At 44.7% G+C, this 14,330-nt stretch overlaps 2 protein-coding genes across 3 annotated transcripts in view; one reads left to right on the forward strand and one right to left on the reverse strand.

Moving 5' to 3' along the window:
- LOC108248408 (filamin-C) overlaps nt 1–14,330 on the reverse strand; it is a 76,884-nt gene that overhangs the window by 57,009 nt on the left and 5,545 nt on the right. The gene's annotated exons all lie outside the window — the stretch shown is intronic.
- Nucleotides 2,662–8,437, forward strand: ovch1 (ovochymase 1). 2 transcript variants are annotated; one of them, XM_025010831.2, is made up of 13 exons: nt 2,662–3,065; nt 3,491–3,589; nt 3,749–3,932; nt 4,020–4,182; nt 4,418–4,607; nt 4,690–4,829; nt 5,086–5,236; nt 5,319–5,360; nt 5,445–5,667; nt 5,743–5,900; nt 5,979–6,077; nt 7,963–8,096; nt 8,181–8,437. In XM_025010831.2, the coding sequence occupies exons 1-13, from the start codon at nt 2,957–2,959 to the stop codon at nt 8,340–8,342; spliced, it is 1,854 nt and encodes a 617-aa protein (XP_024866599.1). In that variant the 5' UTR covers nt 2,662–2,956; the 3' UTR covers nt 8,343–8,437. The 2 variants fall into 2 exon arrangements, with proteins under 2 accessions (XP_024866599.1, XP_017292667.2); XM_017437178.3 differs by having other exon boundaries at nt 2,667–3,065; nt 4,020–4,095.

Consider the following 14,330-nt stretch of genomic DNA (forward strand, 5'->3'; position numbering starts at 1 on the left):
TAGGAGTTATTAGGAGGTAGTAGGAGTTATTAGGAGGTAGTAGGAGTTATTAGGAGGTAGTAGGAGTTATTAGGAGGTAGTAGGAGTTATTAGGAGGTGTTAGGAGTTATTAGGAGGTGTTAGGAATTATTAGGAGGTGTTAGGAGTTATTAGGAGGTAGTAGGAGTTATTAGGAGGTGTTAGGTGTTTTTGGGAGCCTTAGGAGGGAGGGGAGGGAGGCAGATTAATCTGCATGCGAGTTCAGCTCCACTCTCTGCAGGTTGAAATGAGAAATGTTGATGTTTGTTTGTTTTTTTAATAATCAGGTTTTGAGACAAAGAGATCGATCAATATTATTATTTATTCTTGTTTCGCTTCAAACACTTTTAGTTTCAGAAGGTTCCTGGAGCTGTTTGAAGAAGTGAGGATTTATTACTAATTATTGATTTTAATCACAAAACTAATAAATTCCTGTTGATAAAAAATTATCTAACTACCAGGTGATGGTTTGATTCCAGGTTTCGTTTCTGTGGAAATTAAAACAGCTGATTCATGACGTCGCTGTGACGTCAGACACCCAAACTTCTTGCTTCCTGATTATTCTGTATTAAATGATTCTGACCAGAACGGGTTCTGGACCGGACCGGACCGGGTTCTAGCTGCCAAAAGAAATAGTTTTTTTTTTTATTTCAAGTTTCTTTGAAATGAGAATAAATGTCCGCGGCTCTTTGATCTTTTCCTTAAGTTTCGGTTTGACTCCTCACAGTCTGGATCAGTCCGCGGCGGAGGGAAAAATAGACCCAAAACAAACAGGGTCCTCCTTCTGTTTCAGCTCGTGTCATCGACATAAAAACGTCATAAAACCTTGTTTGGTTTTGTCCCCCTGAGAGGATTAAGGTCACTGAAGTGTGCGCGTGCGCGCGGCTCACCTGCCCTTGCCGAACCTGCAGGTTCCGTAGATGAAGAACCTGCACAGGTGGAGCTCCTGGCAGCCTCCGCACGGTTCTCCTCGGCTGTAGGTCCGGCAGAGCCGCAGGGAGGTCCGGGCCACCACCCGGAGCCCCTCTCCCCCCTCCGGCCGCAGCAGGAAGCGCTGCGGACAGCCCTGGATGATGAAGAGGAAGTCTTCCTCAGGGAGGCTGCAGCGCTGCAGCAGGTCCTGGTGGAGCTGCAGGAGGTCCATGGATCCTCTGCTGCTGCACAGGCTGCTGGTGGCCTGGAGGATCAGGGAGCTGATGGAGGACCTGAGGGAGGACATGATGGAGGACATGTTGGTCCAACTGAGGCTGAAGACCGACTGAGAGGGACAGGAGGAGGGTCAGGAGGGGAGGGCCTCCAGGTGCACGCCTCTTTCACGTCATTAAAGAGTTTAAGGTGTAAATGTTTTCCAGGAAAACAGGATTCTGTTTGTTCTATGACTGTCCCTCCTTTATTCTGACAGAACTAATAAAGATCATCCGGGCGGAAGTGACCATGGCAGGGGAGGAGCCTCCTAAATGAAGAATGAAATGTTTACCAACTCAGTTTAGGGAAACTCAGAGTTTATCACAATGGTAACAGTAAGAAACTCCTCTGACATCAGGAGAGGATCAGATTCACTCATTCATTTCAGTCATGTTTTCACCTCCGACTCTGTAATCTGCAGAAATTAACACATTTATTTGGTCTTTTTTTCCTACAACCCTAAAAAATGCAGCAGTTTAAATTTAAAATGTTTTTTCCAACAACAAAACATCAAAATGTCCCCCATCTTAACGGGACGTCCATTTTCCTGATTCTGTCCAAATACAGAATGTCCTTCTTTTTTCCGATGGTTTAAAAAAGAACTTTGATGATGACAAGAACAGAATAATTCTGAGATTATTTGGTCTTTATTAATGTTTGGTGGTGTTTTTATTAAAAATCAGACATATATAATGGGCAGGAAGGGGAGGAAAATGAAGCTACCAAAATAATTTTATTTTAAGATTAAACTGTTTAAAAAAAACTGTCACCAAGAAACATCAGTTTGTTTGTTTTAAGTTATTTCTTTTCAGACATCTTCCTGAAAACTGATTTTTTTAAATCTACATTTTAACCAATAAGCTTCTGAAGAGGAATGAGACAAATTCAATTTATTTTAACATTTGACTCTTAATATAAAAAATCTATTTCTTTTCAAAACAGTCAATATGAATTAAAGCTCTGAGACTGAAGAGCTGAGCTGTGACATCATCATCGTGCGCCTCCTTTCTTCCTGCGGTTGCCATGGTAACTCCGGTGAATCGAGGTGTTGATCTCTTTAGAAAGGGGCTTTGTGTCGCACACTAACATAAAAGTTAAGAAATGAAGACTTACTCAATGAATTTGGCCTTTTTTGAACCAAAAGTTAGGAATGTCTCCTTTCATTAAACCTCCTTTCTGGAATATCCCTCTGAAGTCTAACACCAAGCCTGTAATCGATCAGAATCAGCAGATTCATTCGTGCATTTAAAATGGCTCCACCTGCTGCTTCTGAGGGGGCGGGGTCGCTCCGCCCACCTGGCCAGCCACCCTGTCAGCCAGGCTGTAAATGGTGCACAGCCTCTGAAACCATGAGAAGTTTATAAAACACCTGAGTGAGATGGGGCCACGCCCACTGTGTGCAAACATTTTAAAGTGGGCGTGGCCTGTGACCAGAAAACAGAAGTTTCACATTTTGTTTCAAATTGAAAATTAGTTAAAGATCTCAAATCTGTCAGATTTTCAGAACCTGTTCTTTGAATCAAAGTTCTTCTGAAGTTCTGACCCGGCTGTCTTTGGTGATCTGATCCAAACGATGTGGACCGACCTGTGACGTCAGACGTCAGTGTTCTCCAAACCCGAGTCATCTTCGTGTAACTTCAGGATGTTTGGAGACTGGACCAGGAGGAGCGATGAGCTGCTGACAGTTGTTACCTGATCCTGATCCTGCTGCAGGTGTGTCCAATCAGACAGGTGTGTGTGTGTCAGCTGACTGATGAAGGGGCAGCTCAGCAGGTCCCAGAAGGACAGATCCTGGTACCGGACAGACATGCCTCTGTGGGTCTCCTGCCTCCTGTGGTTCTGTGTGGACGCACTGCAGACAGGTGAGGAACACCTGCAGGTTCTCTGAGCTGCTGTGGAATCTGCCTGAAGAACCAAACCTGAACAGGTTCTGTGTTTGTTTGGATGACAGAAAGGTTCTGAGCTCAGTTTGGGTTCAAGCTCCAGTTTCCTCGAGTTTCAGGTGGAAATCTGATTAAAACCTGTTCAGTTCAGATTAATCTGCGTTAATTTGGTTTTCTAATTTAGGGCTGGTTTATTCTGGGTTTAGATCAGGTTAGTCTGGTTTATCCTGGGTTTAGATCAGGTTAGTCTGGTTTATCCTGGGTTTAGATCAGATTAGTCTGGTTTATTCTGGGTTTAGTTCAGGTAAGTCTGGTTTATTCTGGGTTTAGTTCAGGTTAGTCTGGTTTATCCTGGGTTTAGTTCAGGTTAGTCTGGTTTATCTAGCTGTTTCTTCATGTTTCAGATGGAAATATGAATCTGACCCATAATCAGCTAAACTGGACTCTGATAAATCAAACTCAGCTGCAGCATTCCATTTTCTCAGGATTGCTTGGTTTCAGTGGTGAGTTTAAAAATACAAACTTTAAAATTCACAGCTGTGATTTATTTTTCTATTTAAAGGGGTGTTAACACTTCGGTGAAACCTTTTGAACACCTGTCAGGTTGATAAACTCACCTGTGGAAGGTGTTTTCCATTATTGTTGCCACTCTTTTTGCTCAGATGTGGCGGGCGTGCGCTCCTTCCCCCCTGAGCAGGAGATGGAGACCAGGATCATCGGAGGTCAGGAGGCCTGGGCCCACTCGTGGCCCTGGCAGGTCTCTCTTCAGTTATCGTCCATGCCGGCTTGCGGGGGAGCCATCATCAGTCCGCAGTGGGTTGTCTCTGCAGCCCACTGCTTTAAAAGGTCAGCGGTCATACCTGTAAGTTTGATGTCTGAGAGGGGGGGAGGGACTTCCTGTCAGTTTGTCTTTACTTCCTGTGATGTCCTAAGGTACAACAAGGAGTCTCTCTGGAAAATTCTGGCAGGACGGCACGACCTGGATAAGCCTCAGGAGCCTGAAGAGCAGGTGTGGAGGATGCTGGTTCTTCTAGTTTCTTTAGTTCCAGAAGTCCAACAGTGTCAAACCGCTTCATATCAGATAAACAGATATTGTGTAGGTGAAATCAGTTTCCAGTCTTTAGATTCTTTAAATCTAGTCGATGCTGTTCAGTATCAAATGCAGTCAAGGTGAAAAGTTTAAGTTTTTACTGATTTTAAGACCTAATTCATTGTTTAGGTTTAATTAAACCTGAGGTACTTTCCTCATCCTTAAAAATCAATAAATGTCATTCCACATTAGAATAAAAAGACAATGTATTTACTTCCAGAACCTTCTGTTTTCTTCTCAGTTGGTTCAGGTGTCCCGGATCATCAGCCATCATGGATACGACACTAAGACAAAGGAGAGCGACGTGGCTCTGCTGAAGCTTGAGCATCCTTTGGTTTTTAACGAGTTTGTCAGACCCATCAACATCTGGATGACTCCACTGCCTGAACTGTTAAAGTGCACCATCACTGGCTGGGGTTCCACCAGAGAGAGTCAGAACATCTTTAATTTGTTTAGGAAGGACCAGGTGAACTTCAGTCTGAACCTGAACCCCATCTTTTCTCTCATTTCCAGATGGTCCTCGGGTCAACAGACTGCAGGAGGTGAACGTGACCATCCTGTCATCCAACACCTGTAACGAGTACTACAATGGCAGGATCAGAACATCCATGTTCTGTGCCGGGAAGGAAGAGGGAGGAGTTGATGCCTGTCAGGTAGACTTGGAACTGGACTCAAACAGGGAGATTTCTCTCAGATTTAAAAAGATTTGGTTGGAAATTAGGAGTGCGACAGAGTTTTCTATTATTCTGACCCACTAAGGTTTTTCTAGTGTTATTCTTCCCTTGAACGAACATCCCTTCAAGCAGCTTATCAATCATCAGTTGTTGCCAGAGGTCCAGGATTCTGTCCTCTGTGCCTCTGATCTTTGTTCTTCATGATCTTTCATTGCCTTATCCTTTCTGGTCTTAGGGGGACTCAGGAGGTCCGCTGTCCTGCTTTACTGGCACCAGACACGAGCTGGCAGGTCTAGTGAGTTGGGGAGTTGGTTGTGGTCGAGCCAAAAAACCAGGCGTATACACCAAAGTTCAGCAGCATGTGCAGTGGATCTCTGAGATCATGAGTGAGTTTTCTGATACCAAAGTCTTTTCCCACCTGGACCAGGTGAGTTCTGCCTTTTTAACAGTTTCTTCTAACACGTTTAGATGATGAGAATACTGTGTTTGAAGATGATCTTGCAGAGGAAGGTACGTTTTGATGCAAATCTCCAAACATTATTTCATCTCTGTATAAACTGACCTGTCTTTGTGTCTTCATCACCTGGGTGAAAGAGGACAGGTGTGGGAAGCAGCATCTCTCAAGCTGTGAACGAACTCTAGGGCTGGCTGGCATCTCTGTGTCCCAGGGTGGGAAGTTACAGGTGGACAATGTGACAGAGTCCTGTCCCTTCTCATGGCCATGGATGGTCAGTCTTCAGTCCAACAGAAGGCACTACTGCAGCGGTGCTCTGATCCACCACCGCTGGGTTGTTACTGCCAAACACTGCAGTGTCAGGTGACCCATCGGCCATTCAGGTAACCCCCACCACCACTGCTTGGCCTGTTGGTACTGACTCTTGTCTTTGTGCAGCGCTAAGGAAGATGTTGTTGTCCTTGGACTTCATGACATGAATCAAAAGTCAGTTCAAACCATCCTGGTGGATGATGTGATCAGTCCAATGCACGATGCCAGCTTCCCTCCTCAGTCAGACCTGTCTCTGCTCCGCCTTAGCGTCTCTGCCAAACTTGGTCAGAAAAACTTGCAGTCCTGAACTTCTTACTTTTAATCACTGACTGAACTAACCAGACCTCTGGTTTCATCTTCAGGCCCAAAAGTGTCTTCAATATGTGTCCCAGAGGAGGATGAAGAACTGGACGACAGTTGGACTTGTATCACAGCTGGGTGGGGGAAAACTCGAGCAACAGGTAACTGTCACCTCACTATGGGTTGTTTACAGAAAAGAGGGTAAAGATAATGGATGGTTTTTATCCATCTGAAATCTGATCACTAAGAAACAAGTTGAGTAAATGTTTGAATGACTAGATGTGCTGATAAAACAGACTGATGCTATTGGCTAATGAAGCGTTCCTTCACATATGTGGTTTTTGAGGAAACAATGTTGCTTTATAAGCCTGAAAAACTAAAAATAGCAAACAGGCCCTTCCATGCTCCGATGTCATAGCTAAGGTACTAATTATTGAAAACTATTACACAGAACATCACTATTAAAACCTGGTGGTGGAATAGTGAAGTGCAGGAAGTTATCCAGAGGAAGAGGTTAGCCAGGAAGAAATGGGACAGCAAGTGAACTGAAAAGAGTCGACAGGAATATAGGGAAATGGCAAAGGCAAAACAGAAGGCCTATGATGAGTTGGACAAGAAGCTGGACATTGGGGGACAGAAGGACTGGACTTAGGACGGCAGTGGCTCAGGAGGTAGGAGTTTGTCCAAGTTTCCGTCCATCTCAGCCAGGCAAGACACTTCACCTGCCTTGCCTACTGGTGGTCAGAGGTGGCACCAGTATAATGGCAGCTTCACTTCTGAAAATGTAGTTTCACCATCAGTGTGTGGATGAATGATTGTAAAGCACTTTGGGGTCCTTGAACTAGATAAAGTGCTATACAAGTGCAAGCCGTTTACTGTTTGTGTCAAAAATGTCTGAGGAATGGAGAAGTGTGTTGGTGCCAATCTTTAAGAACAAGACTGATGTTCAGAGCTGCAGCAACTACAGGGGAATGAAGATGAGGAGCCACGATGAAGATCTGGGAAAGAGCTGTGGACGATAGATTTAGACAAGAGGGGACTATTTGTGAGCAGCAGGATGGTTTTATGCCAAGAAAGAGCTCCACAGATGCCATCTTTGATTTGAAGATGTTGGTGGAGAAGAAGAACAGAGGCTCAGAAAGAACTTCATTGTGTTTCTGTGGATTCAGAAAAAGCATCCGACAGGGAGGAGCTGTGGTGTTGGATGAGGACAGCGGGACATGTGTGAGGACAGCAGGACAGTGGTCATTGACAGAAAGCTTCAATGAGGAGGTGGGAGTGCATCAAGGATCAGCTCTGAGCTCCTTCTTGTTTGCTCTGGTGATGGACAGACTAACAGATGAGGACAGGCAGGAATCCCTGTGGACTGTGAAGTTTGCAGAGGACATCAGGATCTGTGGGGAGAACAGGGAACAGGTGGAGGAGAACTTGGAGAGGAGGTGGGAGGTATACTCTTGAAAGACAAGAGATGAAAGTCAGACGTTGATCCATTTTCTTTACCTGCTCCTGCTTTCCGGGTCGCGGGGAGCTGCTGCCTATTTCCAGCAGTCACTGTGCGAGAGGCAGGGGACACTTGGACAGGTCTCCAGTCCATCACAGGGCCACAAAGAGACAAACCACCATTCACACTTAGGGACAATTTTACAGTTACCAATTAACCTAACAGGCATGTTTTTGGTCTGTGGGAGGAAACCAGAGTGTAAAGACTCCAGGTCAGGAAGCAACGTCTCTAACCACTGTGCTGCTGTTCCATCCCTCTGCCTTCCAGTTAAAACAAAAACACAAGATAAAAAGCAAGCTAGAAGCTGAAAATATCAAAATGCTTACTGAACCCTTTAAGAAAATTCACACTAACATCACATGTTAAACAAGTTTCCCATGATTTTGGAACATTTTTACCCTCTTCATGTATATGTGGAAAAACGCGTACATTTTTAAAGTTCTTTTTGTAATAAGAGATTTGAGTCCAATTAGGATATTCAGTTTGTCATGAGTCTACTTTAAAGTGTGATATTAAATATTGTTTCCATGTTCGTTCTTCTGTAGAGAACATTAATCCGTCCAAACTGCACCAGGCTGAACTGACCCTGGTCAATGAGACCGCCTGCGGTCAGAAGTGGGGGGACTTCGTTAACGACGCTCACATCTGTTCCCATCCTGCAGGCTCTGCTTCCTGCCTGGTACCTCAGCTGCTTCTGATACTTGTTCTGTTCTGATGAAATCAATGAGACTGGATCATGTAGCGCTAAACTTTGTTTTCACAGGGTGACTCTGGAGCACCTCTGTTCTGTCGGAAACATGACACCTACTTCCTGTTTGGCGTGGTCACGTGGGGCAGCTGGCGATGCAACGCGGACAAACCAGCCATCTTTACCCGAGTGCCTGAATACAGTTCGTGGATCGACGACGAAACTGACGACCAGTAAATCCTTCAACCAAAGTCTGTAATCTGGAATGGTTTTATGGCCCACTTGGTTCTTAATTAACAGTTGGTCTTAAACAATAAAATTTCTGGCTGCAGGGTTGTTGTTTTTGTTTTTCTGGGTCTGACTTGGCCTCATGAGTCAGGAGGATTTCAGCAGACTGGTCCCCAGTCTGTGACCGAGAAGAAAAGTGTCTGATTTATTAACACTACACTGGTCAAATATCAGAATAAGGATTTAAAACTGAGTTTGTTTATTCTTAAAGGTTTTCTCATCTTGTTTTGTGGAGTGAAATGGGTTTGTTTTTGCAAAGCTCAATGGAAAAGAAAACATGGGGATTATGAAGCATTTTAAATCAGCTATTGTGTTTATTCACATTTTTTCCAAACTGAAACTTGAAGTGATGAATTTTTTTTTATCCCTGAGGGAAATTATCTGTAAATACTGAGAACAGTTAAAAACAAAGCATCCCTGCAGGTTTTCTGAGTGGTGTCATTGTTCTTCAGTTCCCCCAGTAAAACACAGAATCCTTCCAGCCCATCAGCTCAGCTGACCTGCAGCAGGTCGTATGATCCTTCGTCCTCCACCTGGTGTTTGTCCTCCACCTGCAGACACACCTCAGTTTGGTTTTAATGTAGAACAAAACAAATAAGCCTTTCATAAATTACTGCATAATCCTAATATTTTCACAATACAGACTAAAAACAGCTTACATTTTAAATATCAAAACCTCCCACAGCAGAGGAGAGTGAGACTCGCTGACTAACCGTGGGCTCAGGTATGTTAGACCCAGTTGGATCTGGTCCCACTGGTTCCAGACATGCTTCATAAACCGGGTTACAGATGCAGCTACTGGCGTTTGAAGCTGCAGCTTCTTCCCGCTCCTCATTGTCCTGAGAGAACATCAAAAACTCTGATCAACATGACTCAAACATGGAAATACAAAGAACAATTTGTGTTACATTTACAAATAACTTTCTCCCTTTCAGGCCACCGTAGGAAACAAACGGGTGATTTCACCTTAAAGTAGTGGAACTGGAAGGGTTTGGTGTTCCGACTGTAGAAACGATATCCAACAAACACAACTCCAGCCACCAGAATTATCAGCAGAACCACTCCCACTCCCATTCCCGCCTGGTGCGCCACCTGCATCTGAATAGCCAATCAGAAGCAGGATCACAGGTCAGCTGATTAAACAGCAGATTAAACAATGAAACCATGCTGATACCACCTACCTGCTGATGTGGAGGCGGAGCCTCCAGAGGCCCCTGCAGAACGTGGATGATCCCGTTTGAAGCTGGAATATCGGCATCGGTGACAAAGCGGTTGTTGATGTAACAGGAAGACTGAAGAGAAGAAACCGGTTCAGACATTCTTCAAACCCTCACAGGTACTGTTTGTAGATTAGATGGAGAACATTCCCTCTAAACCTGATCACCAAGACAGGTGGACTGACCTGAGCAGACGGATTGAGCAGGTCGGTGACTCCGAGGACGGTCAGACTACCGACCCGGGTCCTGATGCGACTGCCATTCCTCAGCTGGCTGAGAGGGAGAACCTGACCCTCGGACAGGTGGAACTGGATATCCCGCTGGGATAAAGTCTATGAGGATGAACAGGTGAGAATGAAGCAGGAGTCAGATCATCAGAAGAGACTCACCTGTCTGTGAGACTCACCTGGTTTTCCAGCAGGCCACTGTTATCAGGAACAAACAGGGTGGACTGGACCTGCAGATTAATGAGCCGCTTAAGGAACTTCTGACCGGACTCAGACACTTCTGAGAAGTTCAGGATTTGCTGTGGATGAAGAAGGTGAGTTCAGATGAGGAAGGCATGCTCTGCGATCAGTTGTGAGTCTGCAGTGAAGATGTTGCACTCACGGTGTAGAAGTTGGAGAAGGTGGGTGTAGATCTGAGCACCTGCAGCAGGTTTCCAGCACAGCTGAAACCATCTCCAACATACCCTGGTTTACACTCACACATCACCTCTGAAACAAACCACACCCGATCAATCCACACCTTTAAAACCTTTAAAGGACTCACTTGAACCTCTAAAAAAGCTCTGCTGTGGATCTTTCAAGGTTCTGCTGTAAATTTCTGAAGGTCTGCTGCAGACCTCTAAAAAACTCATTTAAAGACCTCCTAAGGTTTGTCTGGAAACTGAAGGTCTGCTGTGGACCTATGAAGATCTGTTCTTGTTTTTTCTGAAGGTCTGCTGGCTCTCACACTGGCCTTGATGTCTCACCTTCTCATAACGCACCTGATGGCATGTCTTCTCTAGGTAAGACTCAGATGCATCCTGACTCAACTGCAGCTCCACAGACCCAAACACAAGAAACTGGGGTTTCCGTGGGTTCAGACACTTATATCAAAACCATCTGGAACCTTTTCAGCACTTTGACCTACAGTAGCTCTTCTGTTGGATCAGAAATGCATGACCCTGTCTCTAGTCCTCTGAGTTTCCTTCCGTGGACCACTGTTAGGTGGTCCTGGACCTCTGATGACCTGGAAAGTCCCACAAAGCTGCAGCTGTGGAGATGTTCTGACCCAACATGCTGAAGGACAGAAAATTCACCTTCTGCTTGATAGACAGTACCCGCTGACAGGTAACCATGGTAACCAGTTGATCACTGATTTCACCGCCAGTTACTGATCAGTCAGACCATTACGCCCATTAAGCCACACCCCCTCTCACCTTTCATTCGGTAGCAGAAAGCGTCCCAGGTCTCACTCAGGTTTTTGCGGGTCCCATAGTCCACAATGCCAACATGTCCAAAGCCACAGTTGGGGTTGGGGTGGGTGGTAGGGTAGGCAACCCGGGCCTGGTCCAACCAGCCAGCAGCACACATGTTCAGCCCGCCCTTCACAGGAAAAACAAAACTAATCAGTACAGGAACCAGCAGGTCCAATTTAAACCACACTATGTTGTGTTCACTGACCTGCTGAGCATAGGACAGCTGAGTGTATGTAGCCAGGCTGCCTCCTTCTGTGCTGCAGGCCTGCTGAGCTGCAGTGTAGTTCAGTCTGTACTGACCTTTAACTGTACGGTAGTGGAACACACCCAGAGTCGCATCTGCACCAAGAAAATCAACAATCCAGTACGGGTCAGATCAGATGTAAACAACATTATGAGTCAGAACAAGCAGCAAGAATAACAATCAGAGCTATTAGCTGAAACATTTGATGTCAGATTTCTCCAGTTTTAGCTTCTCTCCATCGGCTTCCTGTCAGATTCAGAAGAGAATTTTAAATCTGGATTTAAATCCAACTTGAACAGACTTCTTGTTTAACGCCCTGAAGAGGATTTTTGTTGTGAATTAGAGCTATATAAATAAACTAAACTGAATTGTTTAAACATAATATGGATCAGAACAAACAGAACATGTACAGGGTTCCTTCATGGTCTTTGATCGTGGTTTTTGTGCTAACTTGGGATTTCTTACAGTGTTTAGGCTTCCAGGCCAACAGTGGTCAGATTATTGGATTGAACCGTTTAAATATATGCTGAAAGAACACATGAAATTCTACAAAGTTAAAATCTCATCAGGTTTTACTTGTGATACCCATTTATCTTTAAACTGATCTGTGTTGAATCACTTGGAAAAGGGAAAACCTGCATACACATTGCTGTTCAGGACAACCTGTCTCTTAGTGGATCATTTGCCCACAAACCTCTCAGACCAACACCCTACCTTCAAAGTGCAGATCAATACATTTGGCATCTGGGTGGCACTGCCCGTTGTCCTGGAGACAGCGGCTGATTGGCAGCTCTTTGACCTCACAAGTGACCCCATCTCCAATATAGTTGTCCTTACAGGTGCACTTCTTCTTCCCCTAACCACAAACACACATTTCAGTCATCAGCACAAATTACGATAAATGGTTCAACAAAACAAACAACTTGTCCTCACCGGAGTTGTCATAGTGCACGTGGCGTGTTCGTGGCAGCCACCATTTTCCTCTGAGGCACAGGGGTCGATGGGCAGACAGATAATTCCGTCTCCAGAGTGACCTTTAGAACAGGTGCAGCTCACCTTCTGTCCTTCCTGAGAACACCTGGCCTCTTTAGCACAACCACCATTCCAGATCTTACACATGTCCACCACTATGGAGACAGAGAGCACATGAATGTCCAGAAACCTGCAGATCTTTCAAAGTCAGTCAAAGGGATTGTATTTACCTGTACAGGTGAACCCGTCTCCCACATAAAACGGCCGACAGACACAGGTTTGGTTTTCATTACAGACAGCCTTTGGAGAGCAGGGAGGAGAACACCGAAACACCTCAGCTGCATGGGACAATAAGACGCTGTTAGTCTTTATGATTTAGTTCCCTGAAAACTCAAACAAGTCGTCTGCAACTCTGACGGACTAAAGATTTCTGCTAAATTTGATTTGAGGGACAGATGTCAAGATTTTCACTGAATCTGATCTGAAATTTAAAGTCAGATGAGAAAACGGGCAGCATTAGACTTCTTTGACTTTTATCTCACTTGATGTCCTGACAAAAAGAAGACTGGGTTAAAATCGGGGACATTTGTGTACAAAACTGAACTGTGGAACCTTACAAAGGAACCTTTTGTTCATGTGGTTCTATCAGCTTTTGGTGTGGTTCTTCCAACTGTTTTTGATGTGGTTCCATCTGAGGGATCAGTCCAGCTCAGACCGGCTTATTGAATTCCCTGAATGGTTTAATGATCTGCTGTTTCATGTTTCTCTGTTTTTAGTCAGTTTGATGATTTTCTGACAGCTTGTTGTCAAACTGGATCCTCTGAACTTCTCTGATCATCAAAAACCCAGACTGAACTGGAGACCGACTTTAGACCAAATAATGGTTGGAATAAGCTTGTTTCAATAAATAAGAGTATTTCTTCACTTAATACGTGCTGTTCTCCTATATCCATAAATTAGGAATAACCTAAATAAAAAGTTTCTTATTTTGAAAAACAGTTGTTAAAAAAGGGAAACTGACTTTGCTGAACATCACATTGCTCTCCGGTCCATCCTTCTTCACAGAAACACTGACCGGTTCCTTTCAGTCCGTCATCACATGACCCGTGTTCTGAGCAGCTACAGGCTGAAACACAAATAGAACCATGATACCTGCAGGTTCAGGTGCCTGACAGGAAACTCAGCCTGCCACTCACCTTTACAGGTGGGTCCATAGAAGCCATCGTGGCAGAGCTCACAGGCTGTCCCCTGAAACCTGGCGTCACAGGTGCAGGTACCATTACCAAGGTGACCATCGTCACATTTACCTCGATTACTGCAGGGAGAGTGAACTCCTCCAGGACAGACTGCACAGAGAGGACAGAGGTGATGACCTCATTGATGATGTCACTGGTTTCCAGCTTCAATAAACACCGCTCAAGTTTAATTTAAAAAAACCAACTAAACACTAAAAGGTAAAAAGTTAACATTTCCATCTCACCCAGACAGTCTCGTCCGTAGTAACCACGGCAACACTTTGGGTTCCAGAAATTGACTGTGCAGACAGGTCGACACCCAGAGTTTTTACTCATAAACATGGTGGGAAGATCACATTTCTGAACCTCCTGAACACAAAACAACACACAAACAATGAGAGCGGCAAAGCCTTCAGCCCGACACATTCAGAGGGTTAGGGAAACAGACCTTCTGAACGGTTCCACTGGGACAGCGAATGAAAGACGTCCTACATGGGCCACAGTTAATCTACCACAGAAAAAGAAGCAGAGAGAAAAGAAACATTAAACCAGAGCATCATGACCCAATCACAGGTTCTAAACGTGAAGCAGAACCTGATGGGACCCACAGAAAACACACATTTTTAATCTTCTTAGTTCTTAGTCTTGAGACTCAGTCTTAAACAGGTCTCTACCTGGTGTCATAAAGAGGTCTCTACCTGGTGTCATAAAGAGGTCTCTACCTGGTGTCTTAAAGAGATCTCTACCTGGTGTCATAAAGAGGTCTCTACCTGGTGTCTTAAAGAGGTCTCTACCTGGTGTCTTAAA

This window comes from Kryptolebias marmoratus, linkage group LG18 (assembly GCF_001649575.2).
Source record: "Kryptolebias marmoratus isolate JLee-2015 linkage group LG18, ASM164957v2, whole genome shotgun sequence".
NCBI classification, from domain to species: domain Eukaryota; kingdom Metazoa; phylum Chordata; class Actinopteri; order Cyprinodontiformes; family Rivulidae; genus Kryptolebias; species Kryptolebias marmoratus.